Raw genomic sequence first — 20,456 nt, forward strand, 5'->3', positions numbered from 1 at the left:
GTACGTTCGAACCAGGAATGTCGCGCACTGAGTTCCTCAATAGTGTTCGTGATGCACGCTAGCTTCTTGTGTTACTGTTAGTATTTAGGTTAAGCCTCAGGGTGTACTTTCGTTTGAAAGCGCCAATAAGGTCTACTAAACTGAATAAATAAGTGAAATAAATAAATGAAATAGTACCCTGCTCCTCAAAGACGAATAAGAAGAAGAGGTCAAAGTTATGATTGCTAAAAGAAACTCTAGCTTTACATATCGTCCTTTATATGGGCCTCAAGAAGTGTCAACAGGTGTTTGTGAATCGGCTAATTTTCTGTAATATGTTTTTGAAATACTTTTAAGATTTTTAAATTAAATTAAAATTAAATATAAATTTAATGCTAGAATAGGCTATACAAATGTAATGGAAATTGCACAAATATACAAGTAGTGAATCAAAAAAATCAAACCGCATGCTTTAAAAAAGAAGAAGTTAGGCATACAATCTAATAAGAATGTACAATAATGATAGAGAAGGTAGCATCCGACACCAAAAACCGTACCTTCTTCGTGTTGATGAACGTCCCGTAGTGTAGCGGCGTCGCGATCGCAAAGTACCGATCGAAGTTCAGTGCACAGAGCGTCCAGAGTGCGATCGAGTGGAGCGTGTTGAAGCAGAGCCCGAACAGCAGACAGGCGACATCCATCGCGTCCAGCGCTACCGGCAGCAGCTGGAGCAGGCTCATGCCGTAGAAGATCAGATAGAACAGACATAGTACCGCGTTCACTACGCCGAGATGCAGCAGCAGTATTTTGCTGGCGAACGTGATCTGCAACAAAAAAAGGAATAATAATAATAAACAATAAAAAGACAGCGAGCAATGGTCGAGGCAGCTCATTAGACGGATAACTTCAATTATGGTAACTAGTTGCACCCTGCTCCCCGGGCAGCTAGCTGACCTGCTAGCAGTGGCAAGCAGAAAAGCTTCTTAGCTGTTTCGGTTTCCTGGGAAACGACGCAACCAGGGCGGAACAAAGCCCTCGGAATAAAGAAACGAAACACGCTCACACACAACCTACCGCACAAACAAAACACCGACAGAGAGTTCCTGCGGCAACAGACGGACCAATTAAAAGTTGTTGACGTTTGAAAAATAAGAAATGTGATAACATGCCCCCCCCCCCATTCTGCACAAAGGCACAAAGATGCTGTCTGAGTGCATCCGGCTTGACAATCGCGGAGACGCGCATTAGAGTTGCACTTTTGCTCGAGGCTTACGAATCGCATTGCCGATGGCGTACCGTCGGCACACCGGGCGGTTGGTAGCAGCCAATAACCTAAGCGTGCAATAAACCTGTACAAATTAATCGCCTCAGCACACCGGTAATGGTCTCGCCGGTCTGCACGAGGGAAATAAATCGTGCCACCCCGTTGTTAACGGGCCAATCGTTGCAATTGGTCACCAGCCGCCCCGGTTGCCCGATAATTGGCCCCCTTTCACGCGCCCCTCCACCGTTTCCCGGGGGGTGCGCACCGGACGGAAAGACATACACCGGGTAAGGAAATCCAATATGTATGTATCTGCCGACCGAATGGGTTGACGATAAATAATCGTCGTCCCATCGTACCCGTACGACAAAGGCACATAACGACACAGCAGCAAGCGAAAGGCATTAACTAGGGGTAGGTAAAATGGTCTCTATGCTGGGAAATTGCAGCCCTTGCAGGCGCAAAAAGCGCTTCCCAGCCGGGCGCCATCTAGGTTACCGTTCGCGTAGTAAAATAGTAGCAATTCAGGCGTACGATTTTCATTTTCACCGGAATTGCAAAGGCGCGCTAAAAACACGTTAGCAAATATAAAAAAACACGAAATATGTACACCGGTGAAGCAAAAAGCACTTTTCTGGCGAAGGTATCAACGCAGACAGTGCTGCCAAGAAAGGAGAAGCAGCAATGAACAAAAAAAAAACACACATACACAGCAACAAGCAAGTCGACCTGCGCCCAGGCGTAAAATATCTCCACCGTCCGGCAGAGTTTACGCGAAATGTGACCCCTGTGCGCCTTTCTTAGCAGCTGGGCTGGAAAACCACGGATCTGAACGGGATTTGGTTTCTTGCCTTAACTCTCGGTGTGGTTACGCGGAAAGTGCAGGCTCCGGTGGTACGCTGCTGCCATGGTTTGGTTGGGCGTGAAAATCCTCCCCGGTGCGACCGAGGCACGAGGCGAACCAATTTTCAGCGCCAATGGATGCAGTCTGTTTGCGCCGAGACGAGCGTAATCCGCAATGCAAACAAAATCCGCACTAACTACAGCAGCACCGAGCAGCAGCGCCCCGGCTATTATGATTGCTTCGACAGTTAGTGGGTAGCGTTGGGGAGCGTGCCACCAAGCACGGGCTGAAGGCAGGTGGCGAATGCGAAACGTGCTGGAGTGGTGAAAGCCCGATCGATGTGCCGTTTTGGGTATAGGGAGGCAAAAAAAAGGTGTAGTAGTGGTGCTGATGCTGCCGCCTGTCGTTGGTTGGTTAGTGCTGGTTGCAATTATAGCACAAATCATTCGCTTCATCTTTTAGCTTTGATTTGGTTTCGTGCAAACAGCAGCTTCCTCTCCCATTTTGTTGGCAATTGATGGGACGGAAGGGATGAGCGATTTTTTTTTACTTCTCCGCTGTACGAGTGCAAACAGTCGGGAGGAATTAATGCTGTGTGTAACCGATAGTTAATTAGCCTCGATTAGTTGCTCGTTGTTTGTGTTTCACGTAATTTCCCCGGTACAACATTACGTCATTCACTTTAGTGTGAGCTTTCTAAGCAAATGAACGCCAACTGCCACTACGCGGTGGTAAAATAGCTGCTAAAGTATTTGCTGAACGTGCTAGCAAACTAATTGGAGCAACATTTTGCACTTTCAAAGTGTCGTTTAGGTCTTCGTTTTTCTTCTTCTTCTTCTTTGGCTCAACCGTTGTCGGTCAAGGCCTGCCTGTACCACTAGTGGGCTTTGGCTTTCAGTGACTAATTGATTTCCCCCCATAGCAGGATAGTCAATCCTACGTATGGCGGCACGGTCTATTTGGGGGTCGAACCCATGACGGGCATGTTGTTAAGTCGTACGAGTTGACGACTGTACTACGAGACCGGCTCGGTCTTCGTTTTTATCTGAGCGAAAATGTTGAACATGTTTGCTGTGCATACTAGCAGATACAAGCGCCTAGATGTATGCAATGCTCCTAGTGATACTCTTCGTTGACGTTTCAAGTTCAGCGTAGTTGCTTTAATTATCGCTCCGGCGGTTGTCTTACGTAAAAAAGGATCCCTGTTAAAGTTTCTAACGCCTGAACGTAAACGAAACATGTTTTCCCGCCTGCTAGTAGCAGCATGGTAACATCTTCGCTATTGCATAACAAATTTCTAGTGCTTACCCATGCACGAACTTACTTTTTAAACTAAAATTTGTAAGACAATTGATTATAAAATACATGATGCATAGCATCAGGCGCTATCCATGTCAAAGATGGTGTCACGACTTGTGCCGGAAAACTTCCAATCCAAAGGAAAAAGCAAACCTTTGCACTCGACCAGCTACTGCATTGCAATCAGCTTTTGTTCTGCGGAATGCATAAATTTAGGCGTTGTGAAGCAATGATTTACTGTGCAAAACGAACGAAAAAGTCCTCTTCCGATTGTCTCTAATTATATTGCCGACTGGCAGGATTGGAACCGCTGCATTTCATTTGCATTTTACGTGAAGCCTGCTGGTGCGGTACAGGTGCTGTCAGCGGACGGCTGCATTGTAAATCCAGCCACCGTGTAATACCGGGCCGCGGTGCGGCAAAGTTTCTGGAATTGTTTGTGGAACTGCAGCAATACGTAGAATGTTGAGATACGCAGAAGTTTGCAGTTCGCGGAATCATCAGCCAGTGTCGTTCCCGGAGCACTGTGGTTTCTCGGAATAATAAGCGACCAACCAGCACGGAAGATTTGACAGCAGCACATGATTGCTAGTTCTCAAAAAAAAAAAAAATGACATAAAACCTTTCTAGCGTCCAAAAATCGATCCACCCCACACCACACAAAGCGTGTGGAGTGAAATCCTACCAGTCAATGTCAAAAAAGTCGCATGCTGGACAGCCTGCTCACCATTATACGTTCAACTCTATTAACACCTCTCCATTGTGTGTTTCTGCTCGAGCCGGGCACTCTACAGGCATTTCACGATTTCCGATTAGGTTGGTGTTGCGGTACAGAGGTTTGGCAGAAAAAGCTGCCCCGTCTTTCACTGACACCACCGCCAAACCCAGGCGACAATGGCGAATGGGAAGGCGAAAAGACATAAGCGATCGGACGATAAAAGCCAATCAGCCGTACTTGACAGAGGATCCGGTGCATCTTTTCCCGAGCGTTGATGAGGAAGTCGAACACAGCGAGGACAAATGTAATTACATCCCGAGCGCCGTGATGGATGGCTGCCATAGCATCTACCCGCACACCCACACACTCACACACATTTACACCAGAAAAACCGCACATACCCGCACACCATAGTTGGTGCATTAATGGTGGCTAGATCGAATCTGGGCCGACGCTTCCTGGGTTGCCAGCGCGTGCCTGTGATGTACTTACAGCCGCTCGAAAACACTGCACTCGCACATCCTACTTAATCCTTTTGCTCGCCATTTTAATTTCAGTATGCACCCGTACTTGCATGAGACACTTCGTTGCTTTCCGTAAATATTCTACGCCCGAATGGGGAAAGTGAGTAACAAGCAGTGCGAGAGACAGAGTAAAAGAATTATTTAATAAATCTAGTTCCGATTAAGCGGCACAGATCGACAGGAGCGCGATTGGCAAAGGAGCAATTGACAGTACACAATGTGCGCATTGATCAACATAAAAAACAACGAAAAAACAAAAATGTCCCCCAGCCAGATGCAAAACACTCATAATAAAGCTCTCTTCAATCAATTTAGATTGATTTTTCCATTTAGATGATTGGCTCCCGATCTCCCTGGCCGAGCCCCGCCGCGGAGACCCGTACCCGTAGGTAATGCAATAAAATAAGGTGAAAAATAGCTTTACAAAGGGGAGCAGCGGGGGGAAGCTTGCCCATCAGCGCTCCGGTGTCAACGTTTTTGGTTTTCTGCTTTATCCACCTCCTGCATAGGTAATGATCAATTCAACTCGGTCCATTTTCGGTCGGCTGGGGACTCAACAAACTCACCCACACATACACACGATGATCCTAACGTTGCGTACGCTGTCACCGTGCGTTAGTTGGTAGAGTGTCGGTTCACACTGACAACGGTGGTTTTGATTTTCGGTGCCCCGGAGCTAGTCAATCACCGCACAGAGGTACTGCCTAGTGATGAGTTTGTCTGTGTGTTTTTTTAGCCAATGTTTGGTGAGGTTTTACGCAAATAATCTTTATTGTGTTTTGTTTTCTCTGCTGCTAGTCAAATTTCGAATTGCTTTTATATGTATTTTTTGTGTTTCGTTCTCTCTCTACTTTGTTGCTGTGCATGTGCTGTTGGGCCCAGTCCGCGTCCAGCAAAACAAAACGAGCGGCCCGGGCGGACGAAGAAAAGAGACACCGGGTAAGTGGAAACACGCCAACTTCCAATTGAAATTGATCTCACTTCGGCGTTTTCATCCTTTGCGCATCGATTTGCTTGTCAAAAAATCAAACACCGCCACTAACACATAATCACGGCACGGCGTTCCGGATGATTGTCACGCGCTCGAAGCCTGAGCTTTGTCGCAAACGTGTGTGTGTGTGTGTGTGTGAGAGTTTTTTTTGCAAAGCTTCCGCTCTTTTTTGTCACTTTGTACGCACAGCAGCGAGCAGCACGGGGGCAGTAACAAATTCGACGCGAAAGATCGAGTGATGGAAATTGAAGCTGACGGGGTTCCCTGCTTTTTTTCCGCCAGTGCGACAGGGACACGCGTCGCGGGACTTTTTATTCCCGCAGTTTGGCAAGCTTTTCCCCGGTAGCTCCCCGGGCGCCGAGCGAAAATCAAATTCAATCAACTTGAGGGAAAGAGTGTACGCACATACACACACAGATAACAACGACATGAAGTAGCAAGTGGGGGTGTGAGAGTACGCCGGCTACATTACATCTAGCCGGGTTTGCCACATTGGGGTGGGAGGATGGTTGAGTTCGTTCAGTTGTATTTTTTTTTTTTCGTTGAATTTGTTCCCCCGTTTTACTTTTTTTCTTGATTCACAGACCGAAAACTGACGAAACATACCTGAGCCACACACCTCCGTCCATCCTTTGCACACCGTCTTGACGCACGTAAAACCCTAAATTGGCCATTATGAGCGATTTGATGAGCCTTTCCGTCCAACCGCAAGCAGTCACCCAGCTCTCGCTGGCGCTGGTTTGCCAAAAACCTCGAGACGAACTTTTCGGTGAGTACATTCCGACATTGATTGATTTATTTAATTTTCGGCCGAGCATTCGTTACAGCAGCGCAGCGGCATGCCCGCCCGATTGGTCTTGCAAATGTGCGGAAGAACAAACCCACACCATCACCAAACACCACCTTCTTGCCAGCAGCAATCCACCGTCCCTCACACCCAGCACACCCAGCATTTTTTGGTATCAACTGTCCGGTTCCGGGCGATATGTTGGTGCTGGTCGGTTTGGATGGTAATAAAACCTTCCTCCTGGTGCTTGGTTGTTTTATTCTGCGGCGCTACCCGTATCGAGAAAACGCCCAACACAGAAAAACAAGAAGATACAGACCGCAAGCGAAACAGCAACAGGTACGCACTGGCGGCTGGATAAAGAGCTGGGCAAGCGTGTTGTGACGCCACAAACTCACCGATCCAAGCTAGGAAAACCGAGCCGGCAAACGGAAGCTGCGTTGGTTGGTGATATTTGGTTTCAAATCGACCAACTGGTTGGCTTTACGGAAACAGCTTTTGCTAAAGCCTTGAGCTTGCGGTGCCCCGGTTACACCTTTAAGAGAAGGGTGCAGCGGCAGGGAGGGATGAAGCCTCGAAACACACACACAAAATGAATTTACAAGAATTCCCGTGTGGTTTCGGTGTGGTTTAGCAGAAGTTGTTTTCCTCGTTTCGGCTAATGCGCATCGCCCGTACACTTTTATCTCATTTCGGTACCTCGTGTTGGGGTTTTTTCTTGCTAGCTAGCTAGGCTTCCCTGCTCACTGGTCTAGTGTGGCTCTTCTGGGCCGGTTCTTAGCAGAAAGTCGAATGAAATCGTGCCACTGGGAATCGAATTGTATCGACGATTTTCCAAACCGGCACGTACTGCCAACCCTTCAGCGAAGGGACGGATTTTACTGCTAGAGTGCGGGTTGTGCGTTCGAGGACGATGATTCGCAATGACGCTGGACGCAAGCAGGTAGGAAATCTGCCCCTTCCCGTGGTTCTTTTTCAGGAGCTTAAAATAGATAGCCCCTTCCCTCCCCGGCTCGTCAAAATTTACGGTGTAGAAAATATTGGAGAAAATGCACGAGATTTTAACATGCCAAAAAGCAAACCAACGGGCCCTACCAAGGGTTTGTGTGCCAGGTCCACGGGACAGCACGCCCGACTGCACGGTTCGATGCCTTTCGTGCGGCTCACCGATCCATTCTCGATACCCATGCACGCACGCTCGAAAAGGAAAGGAAAAAAGGCATCTTCCGCCCAATCCCACACTGCTGTTCCGCTTTCGGGGCAGGGGTCGAAGGAATAGAGTACTTCCTTTCCATTCTTGCCTTTGCCATCCTTTGTCAAGTAGGTGCGTGGAGACACCGCAAAACGAGGCAAGGAAGATAAAACAGATAGAAAAAAAGGAAAGAAAACAAGTGAACACAGAAATAAGTAAAACACGTTCAGCTAAACACACACAAACATTCACGCACACACACACAAAACTTACTCGTGGAAGATTCGCAAGGACACGGGCATCATTAAATTTTCACCATCGGTTGCGCTTGATGGTTTGGGTGGGTGGCTTTCCCTTTTCATCACTACCAGCCACCAAACATCGCCTGCGGCTCTTTTGGTTGGGTATTGTAATCGGCAAAACAGACGATTCGATGCCTGTACCAATGTGAGCTTTGCGAAACCGGTGTCGGGTGGCAAAACCGGCATCGGTCCAGCAGCAACAGCCCGAAAGGGATCGAACGGAAAAAAATAATGAAGCGACTAAACAGCAGATAGCAAACGGAGCAAGAGGAAAGTGCCACGAACGTACGACAGCAAGAGGAGCGGGGTCTTAAAATAGATACACCAACAAAAAAAAAACATAAAAAACGGCGGAAAACACGATAACCGGTCAATAAGAGAAATAATCAAAATATAATAACCAGCTCCTATCCCTGCCATCCTTCACTTTCGGTTGAAGCGTCGCTAAAAGGAATGCCGGTATTCAATGGGGGAGGTTTTGGTGAATCAGTGGTGCAAAATTAACCTATTCTCCCTACTGCTTCATCTAGCATTGGCAAGATGACAAAAGTGAAAAAGTCAGTTTTCAAGCAAAAAAAACGCACTTCTCTGCCAACGCGATAGATGTTGAAATGCAACACTCTGGAGGCGGTGTTGCGCGTCATCAACCATCAGCAACATGTATATTTTTATACACACAAACACATCTTCGCAACTCCCCCGGATGAAAGCAAATCTTTGCTCGCACCGTTGCAATTTCTTAAAGGGGTATGCGGAAAGCTTATCTTACGCAAGGGGCGAAAGAACAACACAAAACATGGATCAGAAAGTGGTGCAGTAACGCACCGGGGATGTTCCGGTGGATGTTTGTATCTTTCGGTTTACCTTCGATTTACATGCGGTGAATGTGCCGTGTGTGTGTCTGTGTGTAAGGAGTGGGTTGCCACTAGCATACCTTGCTCTGTTCCAAGAACTTGCAACATAAAAAAATGGTGCAACACAGAGAAAGAGAGAAGGAGAGCGTCTAGAAGCTGTGACTAGAATTCCGGAATATCAGACCGTGTGCTGATGTGAGCTCGAGAGTGAAAAGTTTGACACAACGGGTCCGAAAGCAGGGGCGAGTGGGTTGAAGATTTTCATTTTTGCTCATGCATGTGTGTTTTTTTTTTTTTTTTTTTTTTTTTTTTTTTTTTAGATCACGGACAGGTTTTATTGTTCATATTGATTTACACATTATATCCCCTGTCCTCGCCCACTCCCTTCCCTCTTGCCCCGCGAGGGGTCTATGAGGGAGGGCTTTTACTGCTCCTCGGAGCCTCTCTTTCCCGTGCGCCAGGCACCTAACACATGTTTATTTCCCCCCTTCTTTCCCTTTCATATTCGTTTTGTCCTCCCTGCCGCTCAGGGTGCGGAGATCGCCCTTTTGACCATACTTTGGTCCTCCCAAGATCCTCCACAGATCACCAACATCATCTAGCGTGATGCCACGTCTGCCTCAGTCGCTGCAGTCTCTTCTGCACCGTTCATGCCTTGTCGAGACGCCTCGACCGATGTTCCATCGTCCTGCGAGATAACTCCACCGACACTGTGGCCGGATATTCGCCGACGCTCTTCAACTACCAGTAGCTGCCTGCGATAGCGCTCCCCAAGAGATCGGACTTCTGCCCGCCTCCCTACCGCTCTGGGTGGAGGTGATGGTGTTGGGTGGCGTCTACCCCGTTGCTCTTCGCTGGTGTTCCTCGCACTGTACAACGAGGTGCGGACATTCTCTTGATTATGTTGATTATCGGCCTCACGTGGGGCGCCTTGTTCGGCCAGCTCTCGCCGGGTTTCGTCCCAATCCTGCTGTAGCGCTGATGTTATCCGCTTGGTGGCCTCACATACATTACTCCAGTTCTCTGGGCTCTGGAGCATGTGTTCAAGCAGCGTTTCCGGGACGACTCCGTGCAGCAGCTCTGTTCGGGTCGAGTCGAATCGCGGACACTCGAACATAGCATGTTCTGCGCTCTCCGCAACGCCGGGGCATCGCGTACAGTCCGGGGACGACGTGAGCTGCATACCGCACAGGTGCTCCCGGAAAAAACCGTGGCCGGAAAGTACCTGGGATAGGTGGAACGTGACGTCTCCGTGTTTCCGTGACTGCCAGGATCTCACGTCCGGAATTACGCGGTGTGCCCACCTGACGTATCTGCTGGCTCTTCCGTTGGCGGCGTCTGCGTCCCACGTTGCTTGCCACTCTTCCATGGACCGCTGGCGCTCCTCCCTCCGTATTGCACAGTTTAAACCTGTTCCACGGCGACTGTGCACTCGGGTGTCCTCTTTGATTGCCAGGCAGATCGGCAAGAGTCCCGCAAGCAACACTGCAGTCTCGTAACGAACCGTTCGGAACGTTCTGGCCACGCCAATTGCCGACTTACGTTGCACCCGACGAAGTAATCTGCAACACTCTTGATTGCCAATCGCTTCGTGCCATACAGGTGCTGCGTAGCGCATGGTCGAGTCGGCCACATTTGCCAGCAAGCGAGACTTCGAGGTCCTTGGCCCATGGAGGTTTGGCATGAGTCGATTGACGGCGTGCACAATCCGCGTGGCCTTCAGAGTTATCTCCTTAACGTGGGGTACCCATGATAGGTGGTCATGTACACGTACCCCCAAATACTTTATGGAGCGCGAGAACGGCACTTTCACTCCGCCGACAGTGATAAAAACTTCCTCTGGAGGCTGCTTGAGGCTAGAGATCACCGTCATCTCCGTCTTAGAATGAGCCAGTTCCAAGCGGTGCTCGAGAAGCCACTGTTCCACTGCTGCCACTGCTTCCTCCGCTGCTGCTGCTGTTGTTGTCGGAGTTGTGCCTGGGACTAATAGCACCAGGTCATCAGCATAGCCAATGATCTCTGCCCCCGGCGGCAGCCCAACTCCGAAAACCCCGTCATACATCATATTCCACAGTGTAGGGCCCAGTATGGACCCCTGTGGAACTCCTGCGCTGATGTGGCGTTCGACAGGGCCTTCGCTAGTATCAAACAGCAGCTTGCGTCCTTCAAAGTAGGCTCCTATGATCTTCATCAGGTATGACGGGACATTCTTACTTTGCAGCGCGTCGGCGATTGCTTGCCAGTTGGCAGTGTTGAATGCATTGCGGATGTCCAGTGCCACCACCATCAGGCAGCGTTTATCGCGGGTGTTCGTGCGGCGGAACAACCTGGCCGCTGTGCCCGCGTCAACAACACGCTGGATCGCGCTGATGGTAGAACGTCCTCGGCGGAATCCATACTGGGCATCAGACAGCTGCGGTGAGTCTTGTTGCTCGATGTGACGATTCAGGCGATTGAGAATGAGCCGCTCCAGTACCTTTCCAAGTGCGTCAAGCATGCACAGCGGTCGATACGAGCTGCTCTCTCCTGGGGGTTTGCCAGGCTTCGGGAGTAGTACCAGTCGCTGTCTTTTCCACTGCGGCGGGAAGGTGCCGCGAGAGAGACAGTCCTGGTACAGGCGACAAAACTCCTGCGTGTATTCCTCTATCGCCACTTTCACCGCAGCGTTCGGAATCCCGTCCAAACCTGGGGCCTTCCTCGTTACCATCCCGGCAGCAATAGATAGTAGTTCTTGCGGTTCTACTCTGCTGTCTGATGGGACGGTCGTTGGAGCATCTGAAGAGACAGGCCATGATACGGGTGGGTGCGTGGGGAACAGGTCAGAGACAATCCTCTCCAGTTCGGCGCGATCCGTTTCAGGCGGCCCAGGGCTACCCCGCAGTCGGGACATCACCACCCTATAACCGGTTCCGTAATCGTTGGTCTCGGCAATGTCTATCAGCTCTTGGAACTGTTGGCGCTTGCTGGTACGGATGGCCTTCTCGAGCAGACTTTTCGCTGTACGGTGAGCTGCTGCCGCCATGCTCCTCTCCTCCAAATCGTGAGACAGTTGTACTCTCTCTCGCGCGGCAAGGCAATCATCACGTAGGCGCTTGATCTCTGGGGTCCACCAATACATGTCGTGATGTGGGCTCTTGTGCAGCCCAGAGATCCGTTGCATAGTTTCACTGCAGGCGTCGACAAGTGCCTCGATCATGCCAATATGGCTCACCGCTCTCTCCTGGAAGTTGTTGGCGCGTAGTGCTACTCGAAATGACTGTCGGTTGAATTGGGTCGTTTTCCATCGCCTACTATCGCAACGGTCATGCTGTCGGCCTGCTGGATTCTGGCGTGTCGACCTTTGTGGTCGGTGCGACAGGTGCTGTTGCGCCCCGGCCGGGTTCTCATCTGGTTTTTTGACCTCGAACGCTATTAATTCATGATCCGACCTCGAGAAGGGGATCACTGACCAGGTGTCGGGGCGAACAATCTCCCGACTCGAAAACGATACATCAATGACACTACTAGCCGCGAAACCTCGTCCGATGAAGGTTGGTTTGCGACCTCGATTGAGGATCGAGAGTCCCAGTGTTTCCACAGTTTGCAGTAGCTCGATCCCACGCTGCCCGTTTCTCCCGCTGCCCCACTCTTCGTGCCAGGCATTGAAGTCCCCCGCAACTACGACGCGGGAATGAGACGCGGCTTCCAACTCAATGGCCCCCAATAGTCGCTCAAACTCATGTGCTGATAGGCTTGGAGGGGCGTATACACTCATGAATGTGATACCGGCTACCTGAGCAGCGACTAGTCCGCGTAGCTCGCTGCCCCACACTCGCTGTATAGGGTACGAGCCGGTGGCTACTACCGCTACTTTCTTGGATACATCATACGCCCATCTCCCGTTGTTCTCAGGCGGCCTGTGCATATCAGACAGAAGCAATATGTCAGCACGGTGCTCTCGCGCTGCTTGTAGTGCTAAGGCCTGGCCCTCGCGACAGTGGTCTACGTTGAGTTGCAGAATTTTTAGTGCAGGCATCGCGCTGCAGGACGAGCACAAGAGATATGGCCAATGCGGTGGGGACCGTTGCACGCAGCACACTTGATCTCGGAAGTGCAGCTTTTGGCATAGTGACCATCTGCGCCGCACCGAATACACGCCTGTTGGCGATCCACGGGAGATTGACAATCGCGCGCCAGATGGCCTCTTTCCAGACAGCGGTAGCATCGCTGTCGATCTACCGAGACGGGCATGGCTTCCTTTATACTGCTGATGCAACCGCACAGTCTCAACTTTCGTCCGGCAAGCTGCTTGGCTGCTTTGGTCGGCAAACGAACTCTTGCCCGCTTCGTTCCATCAAAGAGTTGCCACATGCTTATAGCTGTCACGCCAGCGTTAACTTGCAGCTCTTCATTGAGAGCTGCTTTTAATTCCTCCTCCTCGGCAAGTGGGTCAATGTGGGTAACCAGTAGTTCCGTCATCTCCGTTACGACACGAGCAACTCCAGACCCTCCGATTATTTCCTGCACTTCCTGTAGCACTAGAGTGGAGTCTGCCGACCGGCTGACCTCTATACGAAGGAGGGCCGCTCGCGTGCGCTTACCCATCCCAATATGTTCTTCGAGATTCTTGTGTGCTGGGTCATCTCGCACTGTGTCGCGTACCTTGCGGTACACACTATCCCATGTAAGGCCCTCCTGGGGAACAACTTCTATGAGGTCTGCCTTTGGCCGACGTATCTTCCGCTGCTGTTGCTGTTGCTGCTGCTGTTCTTGCTGCTGTTGCTGCTGCTGTTGCTGCTGCTGTTGCTGCTGCTGAAGCGATCTCTGCTGCTGCTCACGTTGCTGACTAGAGGACTTGCCGCTGTTTATCCCGCGGGGCTTGCGGCGCACTACCTCAACAAACGAGCTGTGGTCAATGTCTTCCTCTGGTTGAGCCTGCACCTCTACGTTCCGCAATGAGACGGCTGACGTCGATGGCCCTGGTTGCTGGGGAGGCTGATGTTGCTGCTGCCTTTTCATCTGGTTCTTCTGTTGCAGGTCTCTCAACTGTGCCGATATTGCGATTAATGTAGTGCGAGTCTCCTGCTGTTCCACCCGCAGCTTCTCATTGTCGGCTTTTGCGGCCTCTTCCCTGCGACGCGCTTCTTCCTCTCTACGCTGCGCATCTTCTCGCTGCTCGCGGAGCTTCTCCTCCATGAGCCATCTCAATTGAGTTAGCTGTTCCTGAAGAGACTCATTTTTCTTCCTGGTCTCTTCCAGATTCTGCCGCAGTATCAACACCTCGGGTGATGAAGGGAGGTTGGTTCCCGTGGCACTCTTTTTTTGTTTTAATTCCAACGAACTGGACAGCCGGTGAGCCGGTAAACCCCCGGAGCGGAGTGCCGACGGCATTATTCTTACCCTTCCAGCTTTGTTTTGGGTTTTTTCTTTTTTTTCTCAAGTACTATCCGTGTTTGCCTCACCGAGATCGAGGAAGGTCTTTACCGCCCCTGTTAAGACCGTGTTTAGGCACACCGAGTAAAGGGGATTATGAGGGGGGGGGGGGGGGGGTGTGATGGGGGATAGTGGGAGTATTTTTGGTGAACGTGCCAATTTTCCTCATCCACCAGATTTAACTTCTAGCCCGTGATACGAGGAACGTATTGAGATGATTCTCCGATCTTACACCACCAACGGCCAATTCAAATTTTCTGCTTGGGAATTGTTGATGATTGGTGATTGGGCTGTCGCCGTCCTGAACTGTCACCGGCTTGAGACCGCCCCAGCCGGGGTCGCCGGCGCCGAATCCGTACGATGCTATTCTCTTGCACTTCTCTATACCTAGCTGGCAATCTCCACTTCACGGGCAAGCGCCCTAGGCTTACTAAGCACGTTCCGCACTATTCCGCACAACTTATTGACGCTTTCACACGATTTTCCGCTATTATATAGGAGCTCGTATTTTGACGTTCGTCCTTGTAAACAACTCCTGACAGTGACAGTGATGCATGTGTGTGTGTGTGTGTGTGTGTGTGTGTGTTTTTCCTATTCCGTCCCAACCTTTCGCCCCACCCTTGGCCAACGATTGCTGTCCCGTTTTTGGCGGAACGGACGAAGGTGCTTTAGGCAGCAGCGCGCGCAAAGAGCCACCGGCGGATCACGGGGGTTTGGAATGTTATTGATAAATTTTCCGTTCCATGGGGTTTTCCTGGGCTGGGGCCGTGGGGCTTCCTTTTGCTGTTCGAGAAGCACTTCCTTTCATCCGTGTTCTCGTTTTTCTTTTTCTTTTTCTTTTGCGGTGTTGCTTTTCTTCAAACACGCGAGAGAACGCGCCTAGGAAAAATGCTCCCAAGTGTCTATCAGTCCTGCTTCAGTGATGGCCATGCTGCCTCTACCGCTTCATTTTCTGTACATCTTCACCGCCTTCCCGTTACATTTCCCTTGTTCTCCGCTACATACCGTTTTCCCTGCGATGCCGGGGAGTGGATGTGACGTTTGAGAACTTTTACCAAACTCCTGTGAAGCGGACCATCTGTTCCGTATCCCTGGCACGCTTTCATACACACACACCCACCTGCCACATTACTGCTGTGCTCGATTTTGGGAAACAGGGAAGCCCCTCTCTTCCCTGAGGAGGAGAAAAAGCAAGAGAGAGACAGAGAGAGAGAGAGAGTGCACGGAAGGGATTTGGAGATGGATACGATGAAAGCGCGTTAAATCCGAAATGATCGCGCGTGCAGAATGAGGCGCGGCTGGATACGGCTTGCGGGGACGGAGGCGGACCGTGCCTGGGACGCAAATAGCCTGCTCGCACCATGAAGGGAGCGTGCAGGAACCCACTGGAAAGGGTTGCCGCTATGAAAAGGTCTTGAAAATTTTGACTTTTAAATATTTAATTGATACCCGCAACCGGGCGTCTCCACCGGCACACGGGCGTTCGTCGCTTGGTTGTCATCGCACGCTTCATTTCACAAAACGGTGCCGCTCGTTGACTGCGTGCGCGACGTTCCAGGCTTTTCTTGCTTGTTTGTGGTCGAGGGTAGAGAGAGAGAGCACGGGGAACACCACCGAAAACAACAATAGCGAGGATAGTAACAACAGAAAAAAACTGCACTTACACCGTACAGGACCCAGTAAAATTGGAGAGCCGCGTGTCCTCCGAGCTCGGTGCTCGTAAACTGGATTACACCTAGCTTGCGACGAAGCGGACCAGAAGGAGGGAATGGTGGTTCATATAGAGCCGTTGGGAAATGAAATTTAGATGACAGGGGCGGAAAAAAGGCGAGCCCGACCGAGGCCCCATCGTCACCCACTATCGAATGGGAATGGGCAAACAATGGGCACACGCGCGTGCACTGGCGGCGACTCACTACATTGGCACCCAGCGACAATACACAATATTGTTCGCGGCCCCATCGTAGCCATTGGCCTCGTAGGCAACCCAGCAAGGTGCAACCCGGACAGGTGTGTGGTGTACCCACTCGTGCCGGCGCTGTGTTCGGGCCACTTCAATGCAACCGCCAACGGTGAAGGGATCTTGGCATCTCCTCTTGATGACTTTTGAATTGTGTTGCGGGTGTGCGGGCTTGGGGTGGTGGGGTTGGGGGGTGGCTGTGCGGTCGACAAGCGTTTCGACAGAACTTTGCTCCAAACCTCCCCTCTCCAAACCTTCAAAGATTCTCTTTCCCGTCGCATGCTGGTCCTTTCCCGCGCGCGCCGCGCAGTTAGAATATGGAAACTTGATACGATACATTGGAAGGTTCAGTCAACCAGCGGGGCGGTGACAAGCATTGACACAAACGTACACATACGTACGCACAAACATACACACACACACTTACAAACAATACCCAGTGAGATAGAGGATTAACGTACTTCACGTTTTCCCCTGTCGTGACGAGGTAATTGTGGTGGTTTTTGGCTTTTTCCAAAAGCGACAAGGGAAAAGAATGCATCCCCTTCCCCCTCCCTTCTCGACCCGACGTTTTGTTTCTGAAGATTGATTTCTGTAAAATCTGGGTGTGCTTTCGAGCTCAACTCTTTTGTAGGTGCTGTCTTGGAGTGGTATTACCACAAGCGAGGCGCGTGAGAACGTGATTTGGGGAAGTTCCAAGAGCTTGCAGACTTTGAGCGACGCGACCCAGACCCAGACACCGCACAGCAAAACCTTTCAAAGTTCGTTTCGCCAAGAATTTAGGGAGCATTCGTTACAAACCGGGAGCATCATCTCGTGACCTATCGCCCTCGCACACGCCACTCGATTTAAAATTTGAAACCACCAAACGTACCACACTGCGAAGACGCGCACCCAAAGCTTACCTGTTTCGTAAGGATAACGATAACGACGATGTAGGAGTTGACGATGATGCCGATTAGCACGGCAACGAGGGCAAGAACTTCCAGCTGGTACGGTACCATGGCGAACGGTTCAGGCTGGCGCTGGTACGCTGCGGATGCAGATGGCGGTCGGTATCCTGGTCCTGGTGCAGCCGTGCTGGACGGTAGACGCAACTGCTCATCTCTCCCGTCTTCGGTGTGCGCTGTTTGGCCAGCTAAAGGTGTCTGCGTTTCAGTGATGAAGAGCTCGGGCCGAACCGAGGCCCGGGAAAAGCGACTACTCGAGGCGAGCTGGTGACGGATGGGATGAAAGTACAAATGCACATTAGTACGGAACGCACAGGATCCAGAATGCAATCACCAAATAGCGGTTATATCGGAAAAATGGTCCCCTACTTCAATTGTAATTGGGCTGTGTGGCCAATAAAATATATATCGCTACCTGGCGTGCTACTGACAGCACGCCTGATCCTTATGACCTTCGTCGGTGAGTACAGTATCTCTTTAATGCCGTTTCTATAGAAGCGTTTGTGGCTAAATGAAGAGTGCACAATATAATTCGCTTTGTCGCTGAAATCTACAGCTGTACGGCACAAAGCAAACTCAGCAATGGCTCGATAGATTATCGATGACCCGTTGAGTTCATCTCAAGATGTTCTGAGAGAAGGATGCCCATACAATAGTATTATCAAATTCATACCGATTTTCTAATTTATTATTTTAAATGTTTTTTTCCCGATTGCATCAGTCACGCTTCGATTATTTCTTTATCTTGAAGACACACGCAGAGTATTTCCTAAAACATAGTTTTTTCTCTGACCTACAGAGTAACGAATTCAAACGAAGGATCCGAGTTGCAAGTTGACAGAATCTTGAAGCTTACTTAACAGATTATACTCTGTACAATTTTTATATTGTGCTTCAGTATGCAGCGTCTGCCTAACATGACCTTTTATGTGAAACCTAGCACCTATGACATTGTTTCCTGGTAATTATCTCCGCTCCAATGAATTTCTCATTATTCAAGAATCAACATGACTCCAATAAAAGTTTGAGAATGGTAAGGCTTTGGAAATGTTTGCCCAGATTACCAAATCTTGCGTAATCCTGACATTCCGATGAGCTTGTAATAGTTCAAATGTTTGCAGCTTGAGTTCGAATTTTTCAAACTGTTCTAAAAATAAAAAAAAATAAACTCCTCAACAGACAGGAAGGATTTTTTTTTAATATCTATGTTAATTAAGAACTAAAAGGACATACGCATGTTTGTTCTACCATTTTGTTGTTAACAAATATAAATAATCTTTAGAGTATGGTCGATCGTTCTTCTTCTTTTCTTCTTCTTCTTCTTCTGCTTCTTTGATCGGCTAAAATCATTAAGGGTTGTACATAGAATCTGATCTATTTTTTGTATCCTCCCACAAATCTATTGATGGCAAATTCTTCACCATAAATCTTTCATTATATAGAAATAAGAGAACATGTAAATGAACTTACATTAAGCAAAGCAATTAGCGGTCCACAAATCTAATAATTCTTTTATATTACTCCAGATATGAGCTAACTTTCAAGCTTTCTGAAAAGTTATTTAAACCACGTATCGTCTTCATACATTGATAAGGATACTCTTCGGTTATGCGAGCTTAAAAAAATCCAAAACAATATCTAAAACCACACATGGAAATCTAAGTATAACCATTCTAATGTTCGGAGCTAATACTCTAAACATAGTTAAAAGGCACACCAAGTTCCAATTGAACGATTTGTCAAAACTAATATCATAAAACTATAACTATGAAATAAATAATAATAATAAAATAAAACTATAACTTAAATCTGTAGCACTACATCAGTCAATATTGGCAAGCTTTGTGGCCATTTTGTTAATGAAAATAAACTATACGACATTCTATCTGTCTCATACAATTCACCACTGTTTTTACAGCGCATAGTTCTTCGAGTTTCTGAAAGATATCAGCCTGATTTTTTGCATAACTATAGCTAAAGAATACCTTCAGCAATGAAGTGAAGAAAGAGGTATTCCGATACGTGGTTTCCGAGCTGTCCAAAAAGCCTCAAAGTCACAAGATGCGTGAACATATGATGAGGCCTCCACTAAACAGCAGTTGCACGTCTGTTCTAATTGGATCACTTTGATTTAATTAAGTACGTTGTACAAATTGTACACATTTAGTACAAATTTTGGAGCAAATCTCTACGGTTGGATTCCCGAGTGTTTTAAATTATAGGCAAAATTACTAACAAATAAAAGTGTGGAAGAATTAGAATTCCTCGCTAAAAAGCTAATTATAAATCTGTACTTTCTAATCACACATTTTGATAATATTGACTATGAAACCATTTCAAAAAAAAATCAAATATTTTTTTATGAAAAATAAATAAAAAAGGCACTATCACAGCATTTCACATAAAACAGCACTGAAGGCTTCCTTTGATACAACGTATTGTCGAGGTTTAAAAAAAGCTAAAAGAAAAGCATAAACGGTACTTTGAAATTACCATTTATTTGGTTAAATAAAACCAATATCCCTAGTGTTGCACCAAATTGGAAAATTTAATTGTCAATACAACAAAAGTTAATGAAGTATTAATATAAAAAATAAAACTTCCCATACAAAACGAATGTTAAATACCCGGGTATGCCTGTCGTAAAGATTAACCTGTATATTTGGTCATTGCGACAACGGTGCGGCTGAGAACCGCGTAGCTCAAGAACAGGCTGCACAGGTCATTCCCGAGATCCGCAATTAATGCGTACTGAGAAGAAATCCCGTATCTCGAATATCTGTAAGTCGAATTTCGCGATATGCAGCCAGAATATTTGCGTGTATGCTTGCTTGAGCTGGTAGGTTTTAGCAATTTAATTAATTATTTACCGTTATGCTTCAAATTATGGACAGCTTAATATGTTTATAGAAAGTGAAGATAACATGAAAACAACAATATTAGAAGATGTATGTGACAAATGCATTGATGGCCGTTCGAGAGACCGACAATTCGCGTAGCAGTTCTTCAGTATCTACGATTACAAGAAAAAAACAGCTCCCAAACCCCGTTGTATGCAAGACCGTCGTTCTGTCGGTCTAGGAGGACACCAACATACAGAATCAAGTATCCAGACCTTAAAACATGTCAAAAACTAAAAAGGTGTAGTGTGTGTGTAAATTTAAAGGTTATAAAAGGAATTTTGAAGCTGTCAGGAATATGAATCAAATCGTCCGTAATTTGAAACATGAGCTTGCAACTGTCCGGAATATGAATCAAAATATCGTAGCAGTTTTATGATATTTTGCGATGTTTCGAGTAAAATTATTGAATATCCTTATTTTTCCTCAAATTTAGAAGGTTTGATTTGAGTTAAGTGAGTTTGGCTGATTAAAATTGAA

At 48.2% G+C, this 20,456-nt stretch overlaps 1 protein-coding gene across 2 annotated transcripts in view; it reads right to left on the minus strand.

The window, feature by feature from the left end:
* The window catches only part of LOC120953369 (trace amine-associated receptor 4-like), a 34,821-nt gene that overhangs the window by 11,207 nt on the left and 3,158 nt on the right, over positions 1 to 20,456 (minus strand). For both annotated transcript variants that reach the window (XM_040373256.2, XM_040373246.2), the window contains exons 2-3: positions 17,032 to 17,340; positions 537 to 803 (exon numbers count right to left, since the gene is read on the minus strand). In XM_040373256.2, coding sequence (XP_040229190.2) covers positions 537 to 803; positions 17,032 to 17,130 — 366 coding nt within the window. In that variant the 5' untranslated portion in view covers positions 17,131 to 17,340. The remainder of the gene's footprint in view (positions 1 to 536; positions 804 to 17,031; positions 17,341 to 20,456) is intronic.

Source organism: Anopheles coluzzii, chromosome X, assembly GCF_943734685.1.
Source record: "Anopheles coluzzii chromosome X, AcolN3, whole genome shotgun sequence".
NCBI classification, from domain to species: Eukaryota; Metazoa; Arthropoda; class Insecta; order Diptera; family Culicidae; genus Anopheles; species Anopheles coluzzii.